Below are 26,256 nucleotides of genomic sequence, written 5' to 3'. Positions count from 1 at the left end.
AGCGGCTTCAGGGCAAAAAAATGCAGGAAACTGGGACCTCAACAAAAACCTTCCCCGGGGGAGGAAGAGCGGCTGCGGGCCCGGGCAAGGCTGGACCCAGGCGGGCTGCCGTGGATGTGCTGCTCAGCGAAGAGCTCAGCTGGCTCAGGCTGCTGAGAGCAGCACCTGCCAGCGCCCGCATCCCATTCTTCAGCAGCAGCTCAGCTGCCTCGGGAGGGGAGCTGGGAGGCAGATGAACAATTTATGCAGAGTGGGATCCATGACAAAGTAGCAGCCACTTTGGTGAATACAAGCATCTTTGTACGAGTGCCCAGATGGTTCAGGAGCGGGGCCGGGGCTGTGAAAAGCGCCGTTGTTGTTGCGGGCTCGGCGTCACGGCCCTGACAACGTGCCCGTGGCCCGGGGGCTGCAGGAGCCAGCCTCCCCACAGATCCCACACAGGCCAAGGGCCTGCCTCTGCTGCCATCTCTTCTGCAGGATAATGTCCTGCCCAGGGAGCTCCCAGTGCTGCAGCACTGCTGCCTGTCCCCACGCTGTCCTGGCCTCGGCTGGACACTGGGGTTACCGGCACTGGGGACACTGGGAGGACCCAGCCTTGGCCTCGGTGGCCCCTCCATGGGCACAGAGGGGTCACAGAGGGCTGTCCAGCCTGACAGGCAGCCTGGCACAGCCAGATGGGGCAGCAGGCTGCGGGAGGCTCACCTCTCGTCACCCATCACGGGGTAACCCTTGAACTGTAGGAGCCTGAAGGATCCCAGCCCCACACACTGGAGTGTCAGCTCCCCACAGCAGGAACGGTGGGGCAGGGACAGGAGAGCCTGAGAGCCTGAGAGCAGCTGTCCCTGCTGTGGGAATGACGTGTGGGAGAGTCACTGCCCTGCAGCCAGGAGTCACCTGGAAGGGCCGGGGGAAGGTGAGGAACAGGCCTCTGTAAAGCACCTCTCTGCCCCGGGAGGCAGGGAATGGGCAAAGCTGGAGCACAGAGAACTGGGGAGAGGCTGGACCGCTGTGGGCCGTGGAGGCTGCTGCTCCTGGGGGAGGATGGAGCTGCACTGCAGGGAATGCAGCCGGGGGACACAGGGGAGGCTGCGGGCAGAGGGGCTGGGGCAGGAAGGTGCAGGGAGAACAGGGCCTGTGGGGCAGTGAGGTGGGCTGGGGACAGCCTGACACTGTGGCCCGTTTGGTTTGGGTATTTGTCAGTGTGTGTGGAGCCGGGGAGGTGTGGGGGACACCGCTGAACCTCTCGGGGGGGCTTTGGGGATGGCTGTGGGGAGTGTGACACCTCGGCAGGGGAATGGCCGGGGCTGGGCTGGCTGCATTCCCATCCTCCCTGGGCACTGCTGGTGCTGCCCGCAGGCATTTCACTGCCCCAGAGCAGCATCCCAGCAGCACGGATGGCTCTTGGAGTCCATTTTGTCCAAACGCCAGAGATTTAAGGATTCCACCACAAATGAACACTAAGGGACAAGCTCACGTCCTGGGGGCCACGTTGGCACTTTGGCCGGCTCTGCTGGAAGGGCCACGGCAGCTGCCAACCCTCGGTGGGGATCCCAGCCCGGTAATGGAATTGGGCTCTGACGAGAGAGCCGGGCACAGCCTGGTACTTGGGCAGGGCTGCGGGCCAGCCGGGGCACGCCGGTCACTGTGTCCTTGGGGACACAGCAGCTGGGGCAGCCGCCGCCCCTCTGCTCTGGGGACCCCCTGCCACGTGTCGGCCGCGCTCGGTGTCCCCGCCGTGCCCTGCCCCGCCGTGCCCGCGGACAGACGCGGCGGAGCCCCGCAGCTCGGGGTGCCCGGTGCCCGGTGCCCGCTCCGCTCCGTTCCGCTCCCGGCGGCGGGCCCGTGCCGCCCGTGCCGCATTGGTTTGCGGCGGAGCCCGTCACCGCCGAGCGCCGAGATTGGCCCCCGCAGCCGGCGCCGGGCGACCCCCGGGCCCGTCCTCCTCCTCCCCGGCCACCGAGCGCCGCGGCCCCGGCCCGGGCACGGCCACCGAGCCCCGCTCCGCTCCGCTCCGCTCCGCCCGCAGCGGGGACAGGCCGGGCCGAGCCGGGCCGAGCCGAGCCGAACCGAGCCGGCCGGGCCGAGCCGAGCCGAGCCGAGCCGGGCCGAGCCGGGCCGAGCCGAGCTGAGCCGAACTGAGCCGAGCCGAGCCGAGCCGAGCCGAGCCGAGCCGAGCCGAGCCGAGCCGAGCCGAGCCGGGCCGAGCCGAGCCGAGCCGAGCCGGGCCGAGCCGGGCCGGGCCGAGCCGAGCCGAGCCGAGCCGAGCCGGGCCGAGCCGAGCCGAGCCGGGCCGAGCCGAGCCGGGCCGAGCCGAGCCGAGCCGGGCCGAGCCGGGCCGAGCCGAGCCGGGCCGAGCCGGGCCGAGCCGAGCCGGGCCGAGCCGAGCCGAGCCGGGCCGAGCCGAGCCGAGCCGAGCCGGGCCGAACCGAGCCGGGCCGGGCCGAGCCGAGCCGAGCCGGGCCGGGCGGGGGGCGCGCCCGGAGCCCCGCACCGCCCCGCACCGCCCCGCACGGCTCCGCCCCGAGCCCCGCACCGCCCCGCACGGCTCCGCACCGCCCGGCCCCGCCCGGTCCCGCTCCGCCCCGCTCCGCCCCGCACCGCCCCGCCGGCAGCGGGATGTGAGCCGAGGCTCCGCCGGCAGCGCCCGCCGCCCCGCGCCCCGGGAAGATGCTGAGCAGGTGGATGAGTGGCAGCAGCAGGAACCTGGACCGCGAGTACAACTGCACCGTGCGGCTGCTGGACGACAGCGAGTACACCTGCACCATCCAGGTCAGCCTCCGAGCCGCCGGCCCCGCGCTGCCCCCGCGGCCGCCGCGCTGCCGCCCGGCCCCGGCAGACAAAAGGAGCGGAGCCCGGTGCTGCCCCGCGCCGCCGACAAAGGCGGCCCCCCGCCCCCGCCGCCCGCCTCCCCCCGGCTCCCGGGCGGCCACCGGCGGCGGGGAGAGCCCGGGGCTGAGCCCCCCGCCCGAGTCCCCCCGGCCGCGGAGGGGTGCGGGGATGGCGCGGAGAGCCGCCCGCCTGCCCCCGGCGCGGCGATGCCCGCAGCAGCCGGGGCGCAGCCGAGGCCGGAGCGGGGCCGGGCCGGCCCGCCGTGCTTGCCCCGGGCCCGGGGGAGGCGCGGCCGTGCCCCGCGGAGCCGCTGGGTGCCGAGCCTCCGCCGGCGGGCGCGGGGGCAGCGCGGGGAGGACGTGGGTGCCCGGCGCGGTCCGGGGGATGCGGCGGGGCAGGGGGGCGCGGGGACCCGCGGGCAGGGATGCTGCGGGGCAGGGATGCTGCGGGGCAGGGATGCTGCGGGGCAGGGACGCCGCTGGCGGGGACAGACCCTCCGCCGCAGCCGGCCGCCCGCTCTGCCTCCCCCGGCAGCGCCCGGCTCGCCGTGACGAGCGCTCGGGTTTTGTAATCGTCCGGAGCGGCGGGGACGGGTCCGCATCCGCCGCCCCCCGCGCCGGGAGGGACCGGCACCGGGACCCGTGGTGGGTGCCCTCAGCCGCTGTCCCCGTGCTGCCGGGGCTGCGAGGGGCATCGCACAGCGCGCAGATGTCGTGGGATGTGTCGTATTGCCGAAAACTAGGGAAACGCGCTCCCGGGCTCCGCCGGAGCGGGTCCGGGACCGGGACCGTGTGACCGGGGGCTGAGAGAAGCGTCCCTGGCTCCGGCTGCTCCTGCGCTTCGTTTCTGCCGTCAGCATCATTCCTTGCAAGGGAGCTCACGAAAACCTGTGCGGAGCCGCACGCGCGGGGATTGCTGCTGGAGGCGGCTGGCCCCAGCCCAGCCCGTGGGCGATGGAAAATTCGGGGCAGAGTTTTGAGTAAAGGTGACTCAACACGTCGGTAGCAACATCTCCCCCCGCCCGGCTCCGGGGGCCGCCGGCTCCCCCGGCCCTGTGATGCCAAGGAGGGGTGAGCATCCTTCCATTCCCAGGCACAAACCTGCTTTTGGCGATGATGCCCAAGGACGGTTACCAAGGGTGCTGCAGGCTAGGGGAGGCACCGTCATTTTGGCTTAAACAGTCTCAAATCGATAAATGGGGTGATTTGTGCGAATCGCGCTGGAGAACGGTGGTAACGCTGCCGGTGCCCGCTCACCTCCCCCACCGGGGTTGTAAAGTGTGACCCAGTAAACAGCTCCAACAGCAGCCCAGTTTATTTTGCATAAGCCAAACTAATTCGTCTCTCGGAGGCTGGTTTTTAATACTAATTAAATGGGAAACCGTAGTTTGGGAGAGAAAGTGTGGGCAGAGCAGTTCGGAAAAATCTGGATTTTCTGCCCTTAAGACAATTTGACGAGGTGTCGTCATCTTGCATGTCAGTTTTTTTAAAGAGAAAATACTACTCGGTCCCATATTCCGGCTGATATTTTCTGTGCAGCATAGTAAACAGGGATCCCTGGCATTTAGCATGCACGACCTGAGGGATGGAGAATTTGCCTCTGCTACCCCGACAGGCAAGGTTACCCCACTTAAACGTTTGCTGTCGTTTGCTTTCGTGCTGCCTTATGAGGCAAGTATTTATAGTCCATGCGAAATTAGGGAGAACATAGCAGGAATGTGTAATGTCTCGCAAGTGAGGAGCCGTCACCGCGCAGGCTGCGAGCGCTGAATGAGTTTTGAAGGTCATTCCCTCCCGGGCGCGGAGATCTCACATCCTGCCGAGATCCACGGTGTCTCCTCACCCCGGATCAGGCTCCTGCGCCTGTTGGATGCCGTTGTGTGTCTCTGGTTTTGCCGGAATGCCGCGGGCCCGGCCGGAGCAGCAGCCGCGGCTCTCGGCGCCGAGCTGTGGGGCAGCCGTGTCCCGAACTTTGTGCCCGTGGTTGTGCTGCTGTGGGCCTGTGTCCCCCCTGGCAGCAGCCGTGGGATGGGCCCCTGGAGCCCGGCCTGTCTGGCCGGTCACCTGCCTTCGCTGCTGGGGAGGAGGAGGAGGCAGCGCTGGAGGCAGAGCTGACTTTTGAGGAGGTTTATTTACATTTCACATAATGGCATTGGTTACATCTGTCGTGATTAACCTCTGGCTGTGCTCGATGAAGGTGTGTGAGTAGGGGTTTGGTGCTGCCAGATAATACCTGAGCATTCTGCTTCTAAATAAAGCCCTTTTTTATTTGATTTTCCAAGCTTTGCTTTGTTCGTATTCCCGTGGAGAACGAGGAGTTCATTGTCTGAGCTGGGATGAATCCTTCCTCTTTTTCTCCCGGATTTTCACTCCTGAACATCTCCTCTGAGCAGGCAGAGGGGCCCGGAGGACTCATCCCTGGGCCCCCGGTGCTGCTGTGGGGACAGGAGTGTCCCCATGGGCACGGGGACTGGGGTGCAGTGGGTCGGGGCAGCGGGGTTGGCATCTCCACGAACCTTTTGGTGCGAGGCCTTTTGGTGAATTCCAGTATTTGCTGGTTTGGGAAGGTGTTATCCCGGCATCTGTCTGGGTGGGTCCGTGTGTGCTGGTGAGCAGCGCCGGGCCCTGAGCCCTGCCGGGGCCTGGGGGCTCCCAGCAGCTCCCTGAACGCCAGGATGCCGGGCTTTTGGCTGGGAACACTCCTGTTTAGCAGTGTCACAGGCCGCAGAGGCACCTCTTGAGGCGATAACGGTGCTGGTTTGGTGTGGGGTCCCCCAGAAGGCAGCAAAGCCATCCCTGCCCCATCCCTTTGCCCGTGCTGGCTGCCACCTGTGTGCGTGCGGCCCCTGCTCGTGGCTGTCACTGTCCCGAGGCGTGTCCCCGGGCACAGGGGGCTCACAGAGAGGGACAGCCATTCCTGAAGGCGTTGGGCTCATCTCCGTGGTGAGGGGCTGGCCAGGCTGTGGGTTTAATGAGGGTTCACCCCGGTGCTCCTGTCTCCAGCAGGGACGTGGCGCAGCGCCGTCGGGATGAAAAGAGCTCTGAAACACCCAGCGACGCTGTGGTTTGCTCTGAGTGAGTTGCTTGTCTGAGGAAATGTTTTAAATTCTTCACTGTGGTGTCAGTGGTGGCATAAAAAGGCTCGAAATAATTAATGATTTGCCGTTGCTCGATGCATCAAGCGTTTTCCTGAAAAGACAGTGGTGTTTTGTTTCAAACCCCAGCAGAAGGACAGGAACGTGGAGAAGTGAGAAAATAAATATATGGTTTCTTAGATGCAGAATGTAAGAACTTTCTTGCCTAAGCTTGGGAAGAAATGAAAGCGAGCTCCTGGCTGCGCTCTGGGAGAAACCCCCTGCTTCCCACTTGGAGCACGAAGTTCTTTAGGAGCCCTGACAGGATCATTAATATCAGGCAGCAGCACAAAGGGGAGCTGGGGGTTTGTGGCAGTGAAGGTTATTTGTTCATTATCTTTTTATCTTCGGAGAGTTTCCAATTGCTTTTCCCGGGAAGTAGGTTAGGAGACCGCAGCTTCCGCAGGGGCGGCTCCGCTCTGAGCCCCGAGTGCGGGCAACAACCGTGGGCTCTGTGCCGGGCCCGTGCTGGCTGTGTGTCTGTCTGTGTGTCTGTGTGTCTGTCTGTCCCGGAGCCCTCCCATCCCTGCACAGCTGGGCACCGGGGCCAAAGCCATTGGCAGAAATGCGGCGTGTGCCGGGATGGGGGCCCCAGATTGTGGATCCTGGGCTGAGGGTCCTTGGGCTGGGGCTCCCTGGCTGAGGACCCCGGGATGAGGGTCTCCAAGGTGAGGGTCCTGGGCTGAGGGTTTGGGGCTGAGGGTCCTGGGCTGAGGGTCCCAGAATGTGGATCTTGGGCTGGGGGTCCCTGGCTGAGGATCCCGGGGGTGAGGATCCCGGGCTGAGGGTCCCAGTCTGTCCGTCCCCGGCTGGGGGGCAGCCCACTCTGAGCATCCCCCTCTCTCCTGGTCCTGCAGAGCCCCCGGGCAGCCCCAGCACGGAGCCGGGCAGCCCCAGCACGGAGCCGGGCAGCCCCAGCACGGAGCCGGGCAGCCCCAGCACGGACCCGGGCAGCCCCGGCACGGAGCGGCCGCGGGGAGCCCCGGGGTCCCAGGGAGGCTGAAAGCGTCACCGCGGCTTTGCTGTCGGCTGTTTAAAGTCATGTTTTTATTCATAGCCTCGGCGATGTGTTTGCAGCAGAAAGCCGCGGCTGTGGCTCAGCTGTGTGTCTGTGAGTTGTGCTGGCGGGGCAGCGCCTTCGCCCCTGGCTCCAGCATTTGCATACACTTGGTTTTGTAGGCTCGGGAGGAAACTGCCTGAAATGCACGATGAGTTTGAAGGGAAAACAGCAGTCAAAGCAGCGCTTCATCTCCTTTTCCCCTTAAATTTGTGTCCAAAAGATGCAGAAGGCAGCTGAGGAAAACATCCATTAAATGCCCACTGAAAATGGGGGTCAGTATTGACTCACGTTTCAGTGGGAGCAAAACCCCAATTTGTTTCGCAAACCCGTGGAAAACATTTCTATTGCTGTTCTTTCTCCACCAGCCGAAATGTCTGTTTTCTGCTCACTTTTCATACCTGTTTTACAACGTTACCTGCTGTGAACCCACCGGCTATTCCCCTCTCAGGAGCCAATTTCCTGACAGAACCACTTTGCTTATCACTTTCCCGTGGAAGATGCTGAAGGCAAATATAGACACAGAGGCAGATAAAGATGTAGGTGTCCACACGCTCGTGCACACACACAGGAGATGCCATCGGAGGGAGATGTCACCGCAGCGCCGGGAGAAAGGGATTGATTTGCTCCTTCTGTCGTGTCAGAATTAGGGAACGTGCAGCAGGAGCCTTTCTCTGAGGTGTCTGGGGAATACTGCAAGTGCCGTGAGCAGCCCACTTATTTTTAATTTTTGAGTCACTCTCCGGGAGCCCAGAGGGATCGTGGACACGGGAATGACATCGATGGCCACGCGCTGGCAGTGCCAGGACTCACACCCTGCCTCAGTCTGCCCCGAACAGGAGCAGGGCTGCTGAAAGCTCCTGAGGTCCCTCTCTGACCTGGCACATCAGTTTGGTCACTGAAGGCCCCCAGCTGGCTCCTCCTGGAAGCCGTGTGGGGAGTGGACAGGGGCTGTGTGGGGAGCAGGACCCCCTCTGAGATGCCACCAGTGGTGGTGGGCTGGAGATGCTCTCAGTCTGTGAAACTCCTCCCCGGCCCCTGCCGCGGTGGGATCCTCTCCAGGGGCTGTGGCTCACGGAATCCTGGAGAGGTGTGGGTTGGGAGGGACCTTAAATCCCATCCAGAGCCACCCCTGCCATGGCAGGGACACGTCCCACTGTCCCAGGCTGCTCCAAGCCCCGGTGTCCAGCCTGGCCTGGGACATTCCAGGGATCCAGGGGCAGCCCCAGTGCTCTGGGCACCCTGTGCCAGGATTTTGCCAGTTGGCCTGGGGGGTGGCTCCTTGCTGGGCCCTTCACGCTCCAGGATGGCTTGTGCTTATTTTTGCCTCGTGTTGTGTCACTGAGAAGGCTGGGAAGCAGCCAGGCAAGGGTTTGCTGTGAGGGAAGTGCCGGGGTTTCTTTGCCATCAGTTTTGTGGAGAACAGACAATCCCTCGTTAGCCTGGGGTCAGGCTGGGACTGGCAGAGCCCTGAATGCTGCCGCTGCCATCAGCCACTTGTTTGTGGGCAGAAAACCCAATTATTGTCTGGTTACAGCAAGCTCTGGAGTTGTTTCTGCAAATAAGAAGGTTTCAGGTCAAATTCTTTTCTTTGAAATGTTTCCAGGGTAAATTATTCCAGCAGTAGGGGAGCAATTTCCCATTGATGATCTGGAATTGTGAGGCCAATGCATCCACAGCGTCCGCAGGGGCTGTGGCTCTTGCAGGGCACGGGAGATGGCAGCGGGTCCTGATGGATACTGTGCTCACCTTGGGCCAGGGTTTGGCACGCCAGGGCTGGGGGATGACTGGGAGGGATCATTGAATCACAGAATCATTGAGTGGTTTGGGTTGGAAGGGACCTGAAGGTTCATCTTGTTCCAATCCCTTGCCATGGACTGGGACACCTCCCACCACAGCAGGTTGCTCCAGGGCTGGGCTAAATGCCTTCCTCTGACAGGAGTGTAGTCACTTACTTTTGGTTGTTCCTACCAGCCTCTTGGAAGTTTCGGAACTCAGGAAAACACATCCTGTCCTGATTTGTGGATTCTCCCCTGTCTTCCCATCACTGTTACATCCACTGTGGCGCTTGGTTAACTCTCCAAAATCTAATTTATGTGGCACCTTTGTCACCCCAAGAGACATTTTCCTCGTGCTCTGCCAGCTGCTGCCCAGGCCCAGGAGAAGGGCAAACCCGCCGTCCTTGGTCAGCAGGGGAAGGAAGGCACACGTGGGGCATTTCTGGGGCTGTCACTGAGGCCCCGGAGCACCTTGGAGCAGGGAAGGCTCCGTGCCCGGGCGGGAGCAGGAGGGAGCAGCACGGCCCTGCAGGAGCCCTGCGGCTGCCACGGCTCCTCTGCTCAGTGAGGAAGAGGAGCGTGAAGGGCAGCGGGGTGGGAGCACCAGCCCTGTGTGGGAGCACGTTCTCTGGGAGTCACAGGCACGGAATCTGTTTGTCCTTGTGCGGGTTGGAGCTGCAGAGGGAAGGGCCACACCTCACCGTGCCCCGGCAGCCTGGGGGACTCTGGCACTCCTGGAAAAGAAAAATGAAAAATTGAAAATGAAATGAAACCTTATCAAATGTGCCACCCAGCAGCGTGCGTGCCCACAGGGTTTGTGTCAGGGTGCTGGGGCAGAGGCCAGGTGAGCAGCTCTGGCAGGAGCTGTGCCAAGCTCTTCTGCCCAGATCCTGGAGATCAGCTCCTCCCTGTTCAGAAAAGAAACAATTTGGAAATGTGCTTCCTTCCAGAGGGCAGGGCTGGATGGGATTTTGGGCAGGAATTGTTCCTGGCAGGGTGGGCAGGGCTGGCACAGGGTGTCCAGAGCAGCTGGGGCTGCCCCTGGACCCCTGGCAGTGCCCAAGGCCAGGCTGGACACTGAGGTGTCCCTGCCCATGGCAGGGGGTAGAAATGGGTGCCACACATCCCTTCCAACCCCAGCCACTCTGGGATCTGATAATTCCATTTGCAAACCGTGCGTGGTCCTGAGAGTTTGACGTTTTCCCTGGAAGGGCCGGGGCACCGGGAATGGGCTTCGAGTGTTGGTGGAGAAAAGCTCTTTTCTCTTCTGAGCAAAACCAGGATTTCTGTGACTGTGGAGGAACGATCCGATGGGATTCTGGGCACCAGCTGGGCTTTTTGTCCCTCCTGCATTGTCCTTTTAAAGCTGCAGGCCCTGCTCTGCCCTTAATTGCACTTGGGCACTAATTACCCTCCAAGCACATCGCCCTCACCGTGCCGCTGTCTTTGTCGGCAGGAGCGACTTGGCAGCTGGAATTTCATGAGGAACTTGGTTAATTGTGCACACACAGAATACAAGATGCCAGTGTGCTTCCTCCAGCTTGTTATCTGGGAGGGGCCCGGGGGTGAAATCCAGGGAAATCTGATTTTCCTCAGCAAAGGCAGCGGCTGTCGCGGCCGATCCCCATCAGAGCAGCGGGGCCGGGTTTATGTAAGCCCTTGGTGGGGCAGGGCTGTGCTCCGAAGCACGGCATCAGCTCTGTGTGGCCATTCCTGCGTGATCCCAGGCCTCCTCGTGGAAAGCAGGGCGGGTTTGTTTCCCCAAACCGTCCACTCTTTGGTCCTGGCCAGGAAAGTCGATGCGAATGGAAACAGCTCCTCTGCAGACGAGGGAACAGACTGAAAACCTCCCTGGCTCTTTATGATGTACTCGGTGTTGGGAAGATGGAAAGGTTGGGAAATTCCCCCTGGAGGAGGCTCAGAGCCATGAGCTGGCTCTGCCCTGATGATTTTATCAGAATCATTTTGCCATAACAATTTTACCATCCTTGCTTTGGCTGTCGGGAGCTGGGAGCCTCCCTGCACTCCCCGCTGGCCCCAATCCCACCGGAGCCAAGGGAAGGCTCAGTCCCATTTTCCTGTCCTGGGGGTGCCAGCTCTGCCCTGGGCAGCTCTCTGGGAATTCAGGGTTCACGGGGATTTTAACCTTTCCTGTCTGGCAGTAAAGGACACGAGTCCGGGCTCCTGAGCAGGGACAAAGCCCAGGGCTGGGTCAGGAGGAGGATCCCGGTGCTGGTGTCTCACCAGACAATCAAGGTGGCTTTTCTCCCTGGTAATTAACAGAGTTTGCACAGCCAGCAAGGCCTCAGCTCGTTCATGTGTGATGTCAGGATCTGATCAATGCTGCAGCCCGAAATAGAATATTTTTGGCTGCATAACGTCTGTTGCCAAAGACTTTAATTATAGTGGCATATCTGTCACGTCGATGAGGGGCTTGTGTTTTTCAGAGGGTTTATAGTGGCTGCTCCGTGTGGCTCTCACGCTGGGACACGGGCTGGGATCCCAAAGGAAATATCCATCCAGCTGCCCACTGGGGGCTTTTCTTTAATAAAACACGACAAAAATTGAGTCAGCCATGCTGGAGCTGGGAAGAGGCTTTTAGAATATATGGATCAGGCAGCAATTGCAGCTATCCCTTATACACTTAACTCAGGGAGTGGGCAGTGTATTGGGACTGGGGGAAAAAGCCAGAATCCAATAGACTCCTGTTTGAAAAATAATAAATTTGCTGAGCAGGTACTTTTCATGAATCGATCTAGTTCTCATTAGCCTTGCACTGTAGAGTTTGCTGACTAATAGATCTGGCTTGCAAGTAAAAATGGCTTTCCAAAGGAAATATGGAACTAGAACAGAGTGTTTTTGGGACCTGAAAACCTGGAGCTCCTGGGGCCATTGGAAAAGAAGAGACATGAGGGCAGCAGAAACGCAGGAACAGGGGAGGGCTGGAGTGGCAGAGGGGCAGGAGCAGGGCACTGGAGGTGTGATGGGCACTGGGAATATTCCTGCTGTGCCAGCCCAGCCTCCTCCATCTGTGCAGGGACACTCGTGGGCCCCTGGCATCGTGGAACTGAGCCCTGGCTCCAGCCCTTGCCCTGGGTCTGCCCCAGGTGCTCCCTTGGGCCAAGTCCCTGCCAAAATCTTGGAAGAATCTCAGGTTCTTCTCCTGAGCCCAAAGGGACTTTGCTGCCTCGGGCCTTGTCACTGCTGTCCCGCCTTTCTCCCAGGCATTTTTCCCGGTGTGATCACGGGTTGCCTTTGTTCCCACATGCAGGTTGATGTGACCCCTGAACCGGCAGGGAGTGACTCCCCAGCCTGTCACCCCTTCTGGGGACCGACCCCTGGAGCACAACGGGGCGTTTTCTGCCCGTGACTTCTGCTTTGGGGACAGATTCCTGCTGGGGTTTGGATGGAGCCGAGGGTGCCTGGGGCTGGCCAGGGGCTCAGAGGGCTGTGCTGTCACACTGCAGGCAGGAGCATTCCCCATGATCCCTGTGCAGGAGCATTCCCCATGATCCCTGTGCAGGAGTATCCCTGCATGATCCCTGTGCAGGAGCATTCCCCATGATCCCTGTGCAGGAGCATTCCCCATGATCCCTGTGCAGGAGCATTCCCCCATGATCCCTGTGCAGGAGCATTCCCCATGATCCCTGTGCAGGAGCATTCCCGCATGATCCCTGTGCAGGAGCATTCCCCATGATCCCTGTGCAGGAGCATTCCCCATGATCCCTGTGCAGGAGCATTCCCCATGATCCCTGTGCAGGAGCATTCCCCATGATCCCTGTGCAGGAGCATTCCCCATGATCCCTGTGCAGGAGCATTCCCGCATGATCCCTGTGCAGGAGCATTCCCCCATGATCCCTGTGCAGGAGCATTCCCCCATGATCCCTGTGCAGGAGCATTCCCCATGATCCCTGTGCAGGAGCATTCCCATGATCCCTGTGCAGGAGCATTCCCCCATGGTCCCTGTGCAGGAGCATTCCCCCATGATCCCTGTGCAGGAGCATTCCCCATGATCCCTGTGCAGGAGCATTCCCCATGATCCCTGTGCAGGAGCATTCCCCCATGGTCCCTGTGCAGGAGCATTCCCCATGATCCCTGTGCAGGAGCATTCCCCCATGATCCCTGTGCAGGAGCATTCCCCATGATCCCTGTGCAGGAGCATTCCCCATGATCCCTGTGCAGGAGCATTCCCCCATGGTCCCTGTGCAGGAGCATTCCCCCGTGATCCCTGTGCAGGAGCATTCCCCCATGATCCCTGTGCAGGAGCATTCCCCATGATCCCTGTGCAGGAGCATTCCCCATGATCCCTGTGCAGGAGCATTCCCCCATGGTCCCTGTGCAGGAGCATTCCCCATGATCCCTGTGCAGGAGCATTCCCCATGATCCCTGTGCAGGAGCATTCCCCCATGGTCCCTGTGCAGGAGCATTCCCCATGATCCCTGTGCAGGAGCATTCCCCATGATCCCTGTGCAGGAGCATTCCCCCATGATCCCTGTGCAGGAGCATTCCCCATGATCCCTGTGCAGGAGCATTCCCCCATGGTCCCTGTGCAGGAGCATTCCCCATGATCCCTGTGCAGGAGCATTCCCCCATGGTCCCTGTGCAGGAGCATTCCCCATGATCCCTGTGCAGGAGCATTCCCCATGATCCCTGTGCAGGAGCATTCCCCATGATCCCTGTGCAGGAGCATTCCCCATGATCCCTGTGCAGGAGCATTCCCCATGATCCCTGTGCAGGAGCATTCCCCCATGATCCCTGTGCAGGAGCATTCCCCCGTGATCCCTGTGCAGGAGCATTCCCCCATGATCCCTGTGCAGGAGCATTCCCCATGATCCCTGTGCAGGAGCATTCCCCATGATCCCTGTGCAGGAGCATTCCCCCATGGTCCCTGTGCAGGAGCATTCCCCCATGATCCCTGTGCAGGAGCATTCCCCCATGATCCCTGTGCAGGAGCATTCCCCATGATCCCTGTGCAGGAGCATTCCCCATGATCCCTGTGCAGGAGCATTCCCCCGTGATCCCTGTGCAGGAGCATTCCCGCATGATCCCTGTGCAGGAGCATTCCCCATGATCCCTGTGCAGGAGCATTCCCCATGATCCCTGTGCAGGAGCATTCCCCCATGATCCCTGTGCAGGAGCATCCCTGCATGATCCCTGTGCAGGAGCATTCCCCCATGATCCCTGTGCAGGAGCATTCCCCCATGATCCCTGTGCAGGAGCATTCCCCATGATCCCTGTGCAGGAGCATTCCCCATGATCCCTGTGCAGGAGCATTCCCCATGATCCCTGTGCAGGAGCATTCCCCCATGATCCCTGTGCAGGAGCATTCCCCATGATCCCTGTGCAGGAGCATTCCCCCATGATCCCTGTGCAGGAGCATTCCCCATGATCCCTGTGCAGGAGCATTCCCCCATGGTCCCTGTGCAGGAGCATTCCCCATGATCCCTGTGCAGGAGCATTCCCCCATGATCCCCAGCCCCACATCTGGGCTGTGCTTTGGGCGTGGACCAGGAGCCGATGGGGACCGAACCGAGCGGAGCGAGCTGTAAATGGCACTGCCGGGGCTCCTCTGGGGACACTGCCCACTGCCGGGACCCCTCCGGGGACACTGCCGGGGCTCCTATGGGGACACTGCTGGGGACACTGCCGGGGACACTGCCGGGGCTCCTCGGGGACACTGCCCACTGCCAGCAGCGCGCACGGCCCCGGGCCATGTCCCCTGGAGCTGAAGGAACCCACAGCCACCAGGGGAGGCTGTTCTCGGAGCCGGGGAGAGGAGAGCGCTCCTGTTTCCAGAGGCCTTTGTAATTAACGCGGGGATTTTGTTCCGGGATGTCGCTGGGTGTAATGGGGAGCGATGGCTCCTCGGGCTGATTCCGTCTGCAGCTTCTGTGGGCGGTGTGTCATTCCCAGCCCCGCTGGGCTCTGCCCGACACGTGTTTTTGGGACGCAGTTAATGTGTGCAGGAGCTGATGGGTCCTGCCCAGGGCCTGGGGGAGCAGAGGGAGCGCTGGGGAGCTGCTGGTCCCTCACTTGGAACCGCTGCTGAGACACGAGGCTGTCCCTGCCCTCCTCTGTGTGCCTGCTCCGGCAGGGACCGCCTCGGGGCTCCGGGTGTCACCCCCGGCAGGGACAGCCTCGGGGTCTCTGAGTGTCACCCCCGGCAGGGAGAGCCCCGGGGCTCCGGGTGTCACCTCCGGCAGGGACAGCCCCGGGGCTCCGGGTGTCACCCCCAGCAGGGACAGCCTCGGGGCTCCGGGTGTCACCTCCGGCAGGGACAGCCTCGGGGTCTCTGAGTGTCACCCCCGGCAGGGACAGCCTCGGGTGGCAGTGGCTCGGTGGCCGTGGTGCCTGTGGGAGGTCAGGAGGGGGTTCAGCTGGGCTGGGATTTCCCACCCCATGCAGTCTCCATGAGATGTGGATGAAGTACAACGCCGCTCGGGGAGGCTCCAGCCTCGGCCCCTGCGCAGGGCTGGGGCAGCTCCCCTCAGCCTGGAGCAGTGGGTGACCCCACACACTCACTGCCTGCCTCCATTCCTCGGCCTTGTTCCCTGGATTTCTGCGGAGAGAGGGGAGAAGTCAAGGCTGAGCACAGCTGGGAGGGCCGGGGACTGCCGTGGGGACAGAGGAGACGGGCTGGTGGCACGCAGGGGACAGTGCCACCCCCTCGAGGTGATTCCCCCATGACGGGTGGCAGCTCCCTGGATGCACACAGTGCTGGGTGCTGCTGTGTCCCTGCTCCCACAGGAGCTGTGCCCTTCCCATTGCCATTGCCATTCCCATTCCCATTGCCATTCCCATTCCCATTCCCACTCCCATCCCCATTCCCATTCCCATTCCCACTCCCATTCCCATTCCCATTCCCACTCCCATTCCCATTCCCACTCCCATTCCCATTCCCCCTCCCATTCCCATTCCCATTCCCATTCCCATTCCCATTGCCATTGCCATTCCCATTTCCATTCCCATTCCCATTGCTATTCCCATTCCCATTCCCATTCCCACTCCCATTCCCATTCCCACTCCCATCCCCATTCCCATTCCCATCCCCATTCCCGCCGGTTTCTCAGTGTCCAGGCACAGGAATTACGGGGCTGGTTGGTGCTGCACTTTCCCAGGTGAGCAGCCTGGCGTGGGAGAAGCCTTGAATAACAAGGGTGGATCCTTACGGCTTCCTTCAGGTGTTCTTGGGAGACAAACCCTGTGCTGGGGTGCAGAGGCCGGAGGGATCCTCCTGTAGGTCTGCAGCTCCCCTGGGCCGTGGCGGGACGGCGGGGCACAGGGCTGGTGTCCCGGCCGGGGCAGGGCTGAGGGGCACTGGAGCTTACACAGCGCCGGAGCAGATCCACTCAGCCCTTCAAATATTTATGGCCTTGCAATCCAGACACGCTTGGAGCCTGTTCGGCCTCCTCCTGCTCTGCTCACTTGTGGAGACTCCGCAGAGCAGCAGCCGGGCTCGGGGGGCTGCAGGGGCCGTGGGGGGTTAGGGGGGGATCTGGGGAGGATCCAGGGAGCCTGGTCCTGGGGGCTGCCAGGAGGGTCTGCACAGCGCTCCCGGTGCCGCTGGAGCCCGGCCCAGGGGTCGGGGGCAGGACACCCCGGGTGCTGGCAGGACACCCCTGGGTGCTGGCAGGACACCCCTGGGTGCTGGCCGGGCCCCGGGTCACCCTGTCCTTGTCCCCGCAGCCAGAATTGTGACAGGACACCCCAGAGGCAGCGCTGGCCCTGCCGGGGATGTCCCCCCTGCCCGGGAGGGGCAGGAAATGGATTTTTAGCAAGAGAAATTCAGCTGTAAGGGGCCAGTTGCCTTCCTGCCGGAGGGACAATTCCTGTCGGTTTTACTCCAAGGGGATAAAAATAGAGCACGATTTCCAGGCAGCAGCCGCACATCCTGTGGCCGTAATGAGCTCTTAAGGTAATTACCTTTGGTGGGGAAGAGCTGGAGAGGGCTCGGCTGGCAAAGGGAGCGTCTGCAAGAGATGGCTCTGTGCTCCCGAGCAAGGGCACCACGGGCTGGGGACACCCGGGGCAGCCGGAGAGGCTTCGGGACAAGGGCTGGACACAGGGGATGGCTCCCCACTGCCGCGGGGAGGATGGGACATTGGGGAGGAATTGTTCCCTGGGAGGGTGAGGAGCCCTTTGCCCTGGGCCCGGCTGTGCTCACGGGGAAGAGTTTACGGTAAGAGAATATTTTAATCTATTTAATTTCTCCAAAGCCTCATTTTTAAAGGGCTGTTCCGCAGCTGGGGGTTGTCTCAACAGGACTTGTGCTCTGGCTGAGGAAGGGCCATTGCCAAGGTGTGCTCACCAGAGGTGCTGGGGGCCCTCCCCTGCCCAGCCCTCGGTGCTGGGGCAGCCTGTACCCTCCTTTGTCCGCTGAGGCTTCGCCCTCTCCGGGTCAGTAAATCCTCCCCGGAGCGCTGCCTTGTCTCCCAGCTCTGTAAACCACTTTGCCGTGTGCTGGAATACCCAGTGCTCGTATGAAACAGGTAAATTACATCTCCCGCTGTTCCACCTCCGTGACCAGCCCGATACCATCTTGAGAACATAACCGAGAGCTCTTTTGTCTGACTCAACTTGCCTGTGTGAGCCGAGGGGCCGGGAGGAGCAGCGCCTTTCCCCAGCCCGGGGGATCCCGAGGCTTTTCCCCATGGCAGCCTGAGGTGTGACTCCCGTTAGAGCCGGGCTGTGTGCTGCAGCTCCCTCCCGGTGCCCATCCCTGATAATCCCGAGGCTTTTCCCCATGGCAGCCTGAGGTGTGACTCCCGTTAGAGCCGGGCTGTGTGCTGCAGCTCCCTCCCGTGTGCTGTGCCTCACCGAGAGGGGCTGCCCCAGGACAGCTCCTGCGGGGCACAGGGAACATCCCCTCACCTGCGGGGTGTGTGCCAGGGCTCCCACAGACCCCCCAAATCCTGCCCCGCCGGTGCCTGTGCCTGCCGGGTGTCCACTGGAACACTGGGACAATTCGACAGTCCCACAGGGACTCACAGCAGAGGAGGAGATGTCACCTGGCCGGGGTGGCACTGCACAGAATGGGCACCACAGGAGGTGTGGGAGCCCTGGGATGGACACAGTGACACCCTGAGGGGACAGACAGGGCCATGGGAGCACTGGGATGGACACAGTGACACCCTGAGGGGACAGGCCATGGGAGCCCTGGGATGGACACAGTGACACCCTGAGGGGACAGACAGGGCCATGGGAGCCCTGGGATGGACACAGTGACACCCTGAGGGACAGGCCATGGGAGCCCTGGGATGGACACAGTGACACCCTGAGGGACAGGCCATGGGAGCCCTGGGATGGACACAGTGACACCCTGAGGGGACAGGCCATGGGAGCACTGGGATGGACACAGTGACACCCTGGGGGACAGGCCATGGGAGCACTGGGATGGACACAGTGACACCCTGAGGGACAGGCCATGGGAGCCCTGGGATGGACACAGTGACACCCTGAGGGGACAGACAGGGCCATGGGAGCCCTGGGATGGACACAGTGACACCCTGAGGGGACAGGCCATGGGAGCACTGGGATGGACACAGTGACACCCTGAGGGACAGGCCATGGGAGCACTGGGATGGACGCAGTGACACCCTGATGGGACAGACAGGGCCATGGGAGCCCTGGGATGGACACAGTGACACCCTGAGGGGACAGGCCATGGGAGCACTGGGATGGACACAGTGACACCCTGAGGGGACAGGCCATGGGAGCACTGGGATGGACACAGTGACACCCTGAGGGACAGGCCATGGGAGCCCTGGGATGGACACAGTGACACCCTGAGGGACAGGCCATGGGAGCACTGGGATGGACACAGTGACACCCTGAGGGACAGGCCATGGGAGCCCTGGGATGGACACAGTGACACCCTGATGGGACAGACAGGGCCATGGGAGCCCTGGGATGGACACAGTGACACCCTGAGGGACAGGGCCATGGTGACAGGCAGTGTTTGGTGTGGTCCAGGGGCAGGGCTGGGCAGGGTGTCCCCAGCCCCACGGGAGGAGGAGGAGGAGGAGGAGCTGTCCTGAGGGGGCTGCAGGCAGCCAGCAGGGTGGCAGTCCCTGGTGGGGAGCCAGGCAGTGCCCTGATGCAATTCAAGGTGCTCCTGTGCAGTGTGAACGTCCTCACTGCAATAAAAGCCAGGCTCTGGTGCTGGCAGGGAACGACTGCAGCAGGCTGTCAGCAGGAGCACTGAGGGATGCTCGTGCTCCTCAGGGGACGTGGTGGTGCCAGTGCCCGTTCCAGAGTGTGGGGTCACAGGGCAGGACATCAGATCTTTATCTTTGTGTTGGTTAACGCCCTGTCCATCCCCCTGGCTGGTGTGGGATTTTCACTGTAATTAATACTAATGAACATGTCTGTTGGAGAGGGCACTGCAAAGCTTTTCACAGGGTGCTGCTTTCTCCCTGAACTGTCATTTTGGTTTACCCCGGACCCCAAAGACAGCAGCTGCTCACAGCTGTGGTGTGCACTGCACCGTGGGTGCTGGTGACCCCCAGAGCTCGGTGTCCCTGTGTGGAGCTGGCTTTGGGGGGCTGCGGGGGACTGTTCTCCCCGCAGGAGCCTCTCTCCTGGGCAGAGCTGGCCCCCAGCCCCCAGCGATGCCGGGAGGATCCCAAATCTCCCAGCTGCCAGGCAGAGCAGTTTCCCCTCTCCATCCCCTCTGCATGTCGCAGCCGCGGGATCCGCGCTGTCCCTGCAGCCACCTGAGCTCCTCGGCGGCTCGGAGTGACAGGGCCACCCTCCCCTGCCATTTACCCACCAATCTGTGCCCTGCGGGAGCCTGATGGAGCAGGGCCGGGTGAGAGAGCTGAGCTGTGATGGAGAGGGGCACCTGCAGCCAGCACCGCCCTCTGCAGCCCAGCGAGGTGTGATGGGCTCGGCTGAGAGGGGCTGACCCCGTCTGGCCTCTCCGGGGGGTTAAAGGTCTGGCTGTGTGGTCAGGGGGTGCCTTGGTCTCTGCCCTTCCTGTGTCCCCAGGAAAAGCCCCAGGAATGGAGCTGTCCCCAGGCTGGGACCCAGGGGCAGAATCTGCTGCCCACCAGGGCACGGTGGGGGCTGCAGGGGATGGGGACAGAGGTGCCTCTCTGCCCTGCCTCCCTCTCCGTGAGGGATCATCCCCGCAGGGCTGGGAACTGCCCCCAGCTCTGGGACTCACCCTCGGCAGCGCCTGGAGCTGCTGGAGCCAGTCTGGAGGAGATCCCGGGGCTGCTGCAGGGCTGGAGCCCCTCCGGAGCCAGGCTGGGACCTGGGGGGTCACCTGGAGAGGAGAAGCTCCAGGGAGAGCTCCGAGCCCCTGGCACGGCCTGAAGGGGACCTTTGGGCTCTTTGGACCCTGCTCCTGCAGAGCTGCAGAGGGTAGGAGAGCGTCCACGCTGCAGTGCCTCTCCTCCAGGGGATCACCCAGAGCAGCCCGGGGTTGCAGGTTTTTCCTGCTCTGTCAGCAGTAGTGTCTCCTTGTGCAGAGCTGCAGCTCCCAGCAATTTTCTGGGAGCATCAAAGGCTCTTTCCCAAGCACTGCCACAGGACTGGGGCGGCCCGTGGTGTGTGGGCAGATCCATCACCCCTCTCTGAGGGCAGGGCTGGGGAACCTCCTTCCCTTGATTTCCCTGTCCCGTCTGTGTGTGTGCACATAAATCACACTGGTCTGAGCCCTTCATGGTTCTGGTAGGACAAAGAATTCATCAGAGAGATGGGATGCATTCTGAGTGTTTGTTTGGGGTTAAAATAATCAGAGAATCGTGGAATGGTTTGGGTTGGGAGGGTCCTTGAAGCTGTCCCACCCCTGCCATGCCAGGGACCCCTTCCACCATCCCAGGCCGCCCCGAGCCCTGCCCAGCCTGGCCTGGGACACTCCAGGGCTGGAACTGGGCAGCCACAAACCCCTGCAGCAAAGCAGCGTGCACACAGACCTGTGCAGCCTGCGCTGATCTCCCCGAGGGTCCCCCAGGTCTAATTCATTTGTGTTCCCGGAGCTTCCCTGGCCTTTGGCGGGGATGTGCTAATCCCGTGTGCAGCCCGCTCGGGTGTGAGTGAGCGGGACAGACAGGGAGAAGCTTCTCCTCACTGAACAGGGAGCGTGGAGCCCTGTGCACACACCCAGTGTGATCCCAGACACGATCCCTGGGATCTCTGTGCACACACAGTGTGATCCCAGACACGATCCCTGGGATCTCTGTGCACACAGTGTGATCCCAGACATGATCCCTGGGATCTCTGCACACACAGTGTGATCCCAGACACGATCCCTGGGATCTCTGCACACACAGTGTGATCCCAGACACGATCCCTGGGATCTCTGTGCACACACAGTGTGATCCCAGACACGATCCCTGGGATCTCTGTGCACAGAGTGTGATCCCAGACACGATCCCTGGGATCTCTGTGCACACACAGTGTGATCCCAGACACGATCCCTGGGATCTCTGCACACACAGTGTGATCCCAGACACGATCCCTGGGATCTCTGCACACACAGTGTGATCCCAGACACGATCCCTGGGATCTCTGTGCACACACAGTGTGATCCCAGACACGATCCCTGGGATCTCTGCACACACAGTGTGATCCCAGACACGATCCCTGGGATCTCTGCACACCCAATGTGAGCCCAGACATGATCCCTGGGATCTCTGCACACCCAGTGTGAGCCCAGACACGATCCCTGGGATCTCTGCACACCCAGTGTGAGCCCAGACACGATCCCTGGGATCTCTGTGCACACACAGTGTGATCCCAGACACGATCCCTGGGATCTCTGTGCACACAGTGTGATCCCAGACACGATCCCTGGGATCTCTGTGCACAGAGTGTGATCCCAGACATGATCCCTGGGATCTCTGCACACAGTGTGATCCCAGACACGATCCCTGGGATCTCTGTGCACAGAGTGTGATCCCAGACATGATCCCTGGGGTCTCTGCACACCCAGGGATCCACAGAGCCCTGTGCACACACACACAGAGTGTGATCTCAGTGATCTCCCCGGGATCTCTGCACACTCAGGGATCCATGGAAAAACCGCAGCCCTTTGTCTCCTTTGGGTGTCTGATGTGCTCCCAGCTCTGGCCGTGCTGCAGCTCAGCCAGGGGCGGTTCTGAAGGGGGAATTTGAACAGCTCCTGTTAAAGCCGGGAGCTGTCCTGTGGCAGTGCTGGGACTCCTGGGGAGGTCCCGAGGGGCTGCAGCTTGGCTGGGGTCACCCCAGTCTGCTGGCAAGGTGACCCCTGAGCAGGGCCCCAGCGCTCTGCGCCCCAGGGCAAAGCACACGGGACAGGGAGCAGGGCTGCCTTGGTGGGTGCCCACAGCAGTAATTTGGGGGTTTGCTGGTGTTTTCTGTGGCCCCAGTGGGGCTGGGCTGGGCTGGCTGCCGGGTCCCACTGATGTCTGCTCCTGCAGCCTCGGTGCAACAGCCGAGCTTTGAGAACTCTGGGCATTTTCAGGAGCTCCTGGAGGGTAAAAGGCTGTCAGCCCAGATAAATATTAGAGCAGCAAAGAGAGGAAGGAGAAAGCAGAGTGAGCAGGAAGAGCAGGTGACATGAGGAGATTGCTGCAATTTGTGGGCCCTTGGGACAGTGCTGAGAGCCATGATCACACCCCACTGAGCTCACAAACACTGCTCCCTTCTCCCTGCATCCCAGCACCGGGAGATGTTGCAGTGACATGTGGTCCTGGGGTGGTTCTGCCTCCCACTGCCCCCTGCCACGAGGCCACTGGTGCCACTGGTGCCACTGGTGCCACTGGTGCCACTGGTGCCACTGGTGCCACTGGGGAGGTGCTGGGCTGCTGTGGGAGGCTCCAGGGGAGGCATTTTCCTGGGATGCTTCCAGGGGCAGGGTCCCCCCCAGCAGTAACCCGTGCTCCTGGCAGGGAGCTGGAACCCTGCTGGAAGGGTGGGCATCCTCCTGTGCCCCTGGCAGGGACAGCAGGGTCCCCTGGGTGGGGCCTCACTGCCCCAGACGTGTTTGGAGCCCTCTCTGGGCTCCTGCAGCCCCACTGGAGCAGGGAACGCTCCCTCTCTGCCTTCCTTCAGAGGGCCAGCATGAAGTGAGGAGTTAACACAGCAACAAGCTTCTCCATCACCAGCAGCAGCTTGAATCATTAAGGCTGAAATAATTTTAATTGGATCCAGGACTCACAAGAGATTTTTTTGTGCCGTGGAGGAGCTGGAACAGTTTCTCGTCTTCCACCAGCCGTTGGAGCAGGAGAGAGGGGAGAGGCCCTGCTTCAGGTGCCTCTGGATCGTGAGCTGTTGGCTCTGTCTCTGCACCAAACTGGGTTTAAAGACACACAGAGAAACGTTTTCTTTGCCTCGGAGTGGATTAACCTCCCTTGGGAGGCCCTGAGTGGCGGATTTCAGTCCCTGACAGGGATTCTCCAGTTTGTTGCAGTGACAAGCTCCTGACACCTGCTCCCAGGGGCAGAGGTGGGGATCTGGGCAGGGAGATCCTCCAGCCCTGTGGGACGTTTGGGGTTAATCCTTCTGTGTGTGCCAACCAAAAACTCGGCATTTGTCTGTGCAAATGGGTGGTGGGCCCCTGGCCCTCGGTCACTGCACAGAGAGGGGAGGTAAAATGTTTATGTTAGAAATTCAATTTAAAAATTAGAAATTCAATTTAAACAGAGCAGCCTGGTGGCATCTGCATCCAGGTGTGTGGCAGCTCCTGATCCCACGTCCCCTGGCTGAGGGGAGCCAGGAGGATGCTGCAGAGTTAGTGGGGTTTACAGGAGGACAGGGAATTCCTCTGGAATTCCTCTGACTGGGCTGGGGATGGTTTGCTTCCAGCACAGGAGTAACCAGGGGGTGTTTTAAAATGTAGACAGAAAAGTCCCAGAGGGCATCAGAGATTTAAGAGTGTTTGCAGAGGATTCAGGTGCACAAACAGCACTTGGTATTTGCTCCGTGGTCTTACTCCTTGTTGAGATTGGATGGTGGCTTTAGGATGCTGGGGTTGCAGAATCCTCGAATGGTTTGGGTTGGAAGGGATGTAAAGCCCGTCTTGTTCCAGCCTGTGCCGTGGCAGGGACACCTCCCACTGTCCCAGGTGTCCACGGCCCAGTGTCCGACCCGGCCTCGGACATTCCGGGGATCAGGGGCAGCCCCAGCTGCTCTGGGCGCCTGAGCCAGGGAAGGGTTCATGTCCTGACACAGGGAGAGATACGGCAGTGTCCCGGAAGGTCAAACCCCGAGGTGCTCTGGCCCAGGTGAGGTTTTGGAGCTGTGCAGGGTGGGAGCAGGGGGTGATTCCAGGCGTGGGACACGGCAGGGGCCGGAGGGGAGCTCAGCAGGGGCGGGGAGGGTGGGCTGAGGGGCAGGAATGCCGTCCCGGCCTGGGTGCGGTGCCAGCCCTGCCCTGCCCTGGCTCCGGCCGCTCTCCCTGGGGCTTCGGAGGAATCGCCGCCACCCCCGCGGTGCCACCTGCCCGTCCTGCCCGCACCCAGGGACAAGGGACATGGGGGACAAGGGCCGAAGGCACGGGGGGAGACGGGTGTCGTTTGTGGGCAGGAGCCCCAGAGAGCCCCGGCCGGGATCGCTGGCACAGAGCCGGGCTGAGCCGGGCCGGGAGGGGACAGAGAACGGTCCCGGGAGGGGACACAGAATGAGCCCGGGAGGGGACACAGAATGAGCCCGGGAGGGGACACAGAATGATCCCGGAAGGGGACACAGAATGAGCCTGGGAGGGGACACAGGATAGCCCCGGGAGGGGACACAGAACGGCCCCAGGAGGGGACACAGGACGGGGCAGGGAGGGGACACAGGAGGGGACACAGAACGGCCCCGGGAGGAGACACAGAACGGCCCCGGGGGCACAGCGGGGACAGGGGACGCTGCAGAACTCAGAGAAGAGAAGCAAAAGGAGCTTTACAACCGGGGCAGCAAAGGGAAATAACATGGGAGAAGGAAACGGGGGATCCAGGTTTGCTCCTGGGACGGGGAGGGGGAGAAGACAAGGGCTGGCAGTGCGGGCTCCCGTTCCTGGGGAGGAAGGTGGTGAGTGTGTGGAGAAGGAGGAGGAGGAAGCATTCCCGGGGTTTGTATCCTGGCTCCCCCCGGTGCCCAGGGGGTGGGTGTGAGCAGGCTGGGGCTCAGCCTGCCAGTGCCAGGGCCGGCTGCTGTGAGCCCAAACCACCCCAGGAATTCTCTTCTGCTGCTTTCTTTTCCTGGGATTAGTAATCACAATCTTTATTATGAAATACTAACACTTAGCAAAAAAATAATAATTCCCAAGGCTGGGCTCCTCCGTTGCCAATTCCATCAGTGCCAGTGCTCCCGGCTGGCAGCTCCTGCAGCGCTGTTATCTCCAGGAGAAATCGTTACACAATCCTCATTCTCATGCTGCAAACGGCTTCCTCATGGAACCCGCACTTCAAAGCAGACCCAGAAACGACCAAGTTTCCATTCGGGATCCAGGATGTTCGGGGAGGATCAGCATTTAGGCTCTGCAAACTGTTCCGGAGAGCAGCTTGGGCTCCATCCTGAGGGTGGAAAGTGGCTCCTGTGATTGTGAGGGGAGAGAAATGTGAAAATCCTTTCCTGACGCAGTAGGTGCAGGGGATTAACTGGGAGTGAATGTGAATCGTGTGTGGAACAAGTGAACAAATGATCAAATGCTGCCTGGACTGTGGGGAGGAACTGGTCTGGCAGAGCAGGATGGAGTGGGACATTGGAGTGAGACATTGGAGTGGGGACATTGGAATGGGACATTGGAGTGGGACATTGGAGTGGGACACTGGAGTGAGACACTGGAGTGACACATTGGAGTGGGGCACTGGAGTGGGGTACTGGAGTGGGGACACCGGAGTGGGACACTGGAGTGGGGCACTGGAATGGGACATTGGAGTGGGGACACGAGTGGGGCACTGGAGTGGGGACACTGGAGTGAGACATTAGAGTGGGACACTGGAGTGGGGACACTGGAGTGGGGACATTGGAGTGGGGCACTGGAGTGGGACACTGGAGTAAGGACACTGGAATGGGACACTGGAGTGGGACACTGGAGTGGGGACACTGAGTGGGGCACTGGAGTGGGGCACTGGAGTGGGGACACTGAGTGGGGCACTGGAGTGGGGCACTGGAGTGGGGAGAGTGCTGCTCCCAGCCTCTCTGCTCCCTGCGTTCTTCCCTGCAGCTGAGCAGAGGCTCCCCGCGGGGCCAGGGACTCCCACGGTTCTGATCCGCGGGAGGCTGCGAGCGCCGGTGCCAGTGCCAGTGCCCGGGGGAGGCTTTGCCAGGCTGCCCCAGAGCTGCCCGCCGTGTCCCGGGATGTGTCCCCGTGTCCCGGGAGGTGTCCCCGTGTCCCGGGAGGTGTCCCCGTGTCCCGGGAGGTGTCTCGGTGTCCCAGGAGGTGTCTCCATACCCCGGGATGTGTCTCGGTGCCCCGGGAGGTGTCTCCGTGCCCCGGGAGGTGTCTCGGAGCCCCGGGAGGTGTCTCTGTGCCCCGGGAGGTGTCT

The 26,256-nt window shown here is 61.6% G+C and overlaps 1 protein-coding gene across 2 annotated transcripts in view; it reads left to right on the top strand.

Annotated features, from left to right (window-relative positions):
* The first annotated feature begins 2,608 nt into the window (after nt 1-2,608).
* FRMD5 (FERM domain containing 5) overlaps nt 2,609-26,256 on the top strand; it is a 67,297-nt gene continuing 43,649 nt past the window's right edge. For both annotated transcript variants that reach the window (XM_066328150.1, XM_066328149.1), the window contains exon 1: nt 2,609-2,769. In XM_066328150.1, coding sequence (XP_066184247.1) covers nt 2,668-2,769 — 102 coding nt within the window. In that variant the 5' untranslated portion in view covers nt 2,609-2,667. The remainder of the gene's footprint in view (nt 2,770-26,256) is intronic.

The sequence above is a fragment of the Sylvia atricapilla genome, chromosome 13, assembly GCF_009819655.1.
Source record: "Sylvia atricapilla isolate bSylAtr1 chromosome 13, bSylAtr1.pri, whole genome shotgun sequence".
Taxonomy (NCBI): domain Eukaryota; kingdom Metazoa; phylum Chordata; class Aves; order Passeriformes; family Sylviidae; genus Sylvia; species Sylvia atricapilla.
The sequence above is the reverse complement of the archived record's forward strand: the minus strand, read 5'-3'. Positions and strand labels throughout refer to the sequence as shown.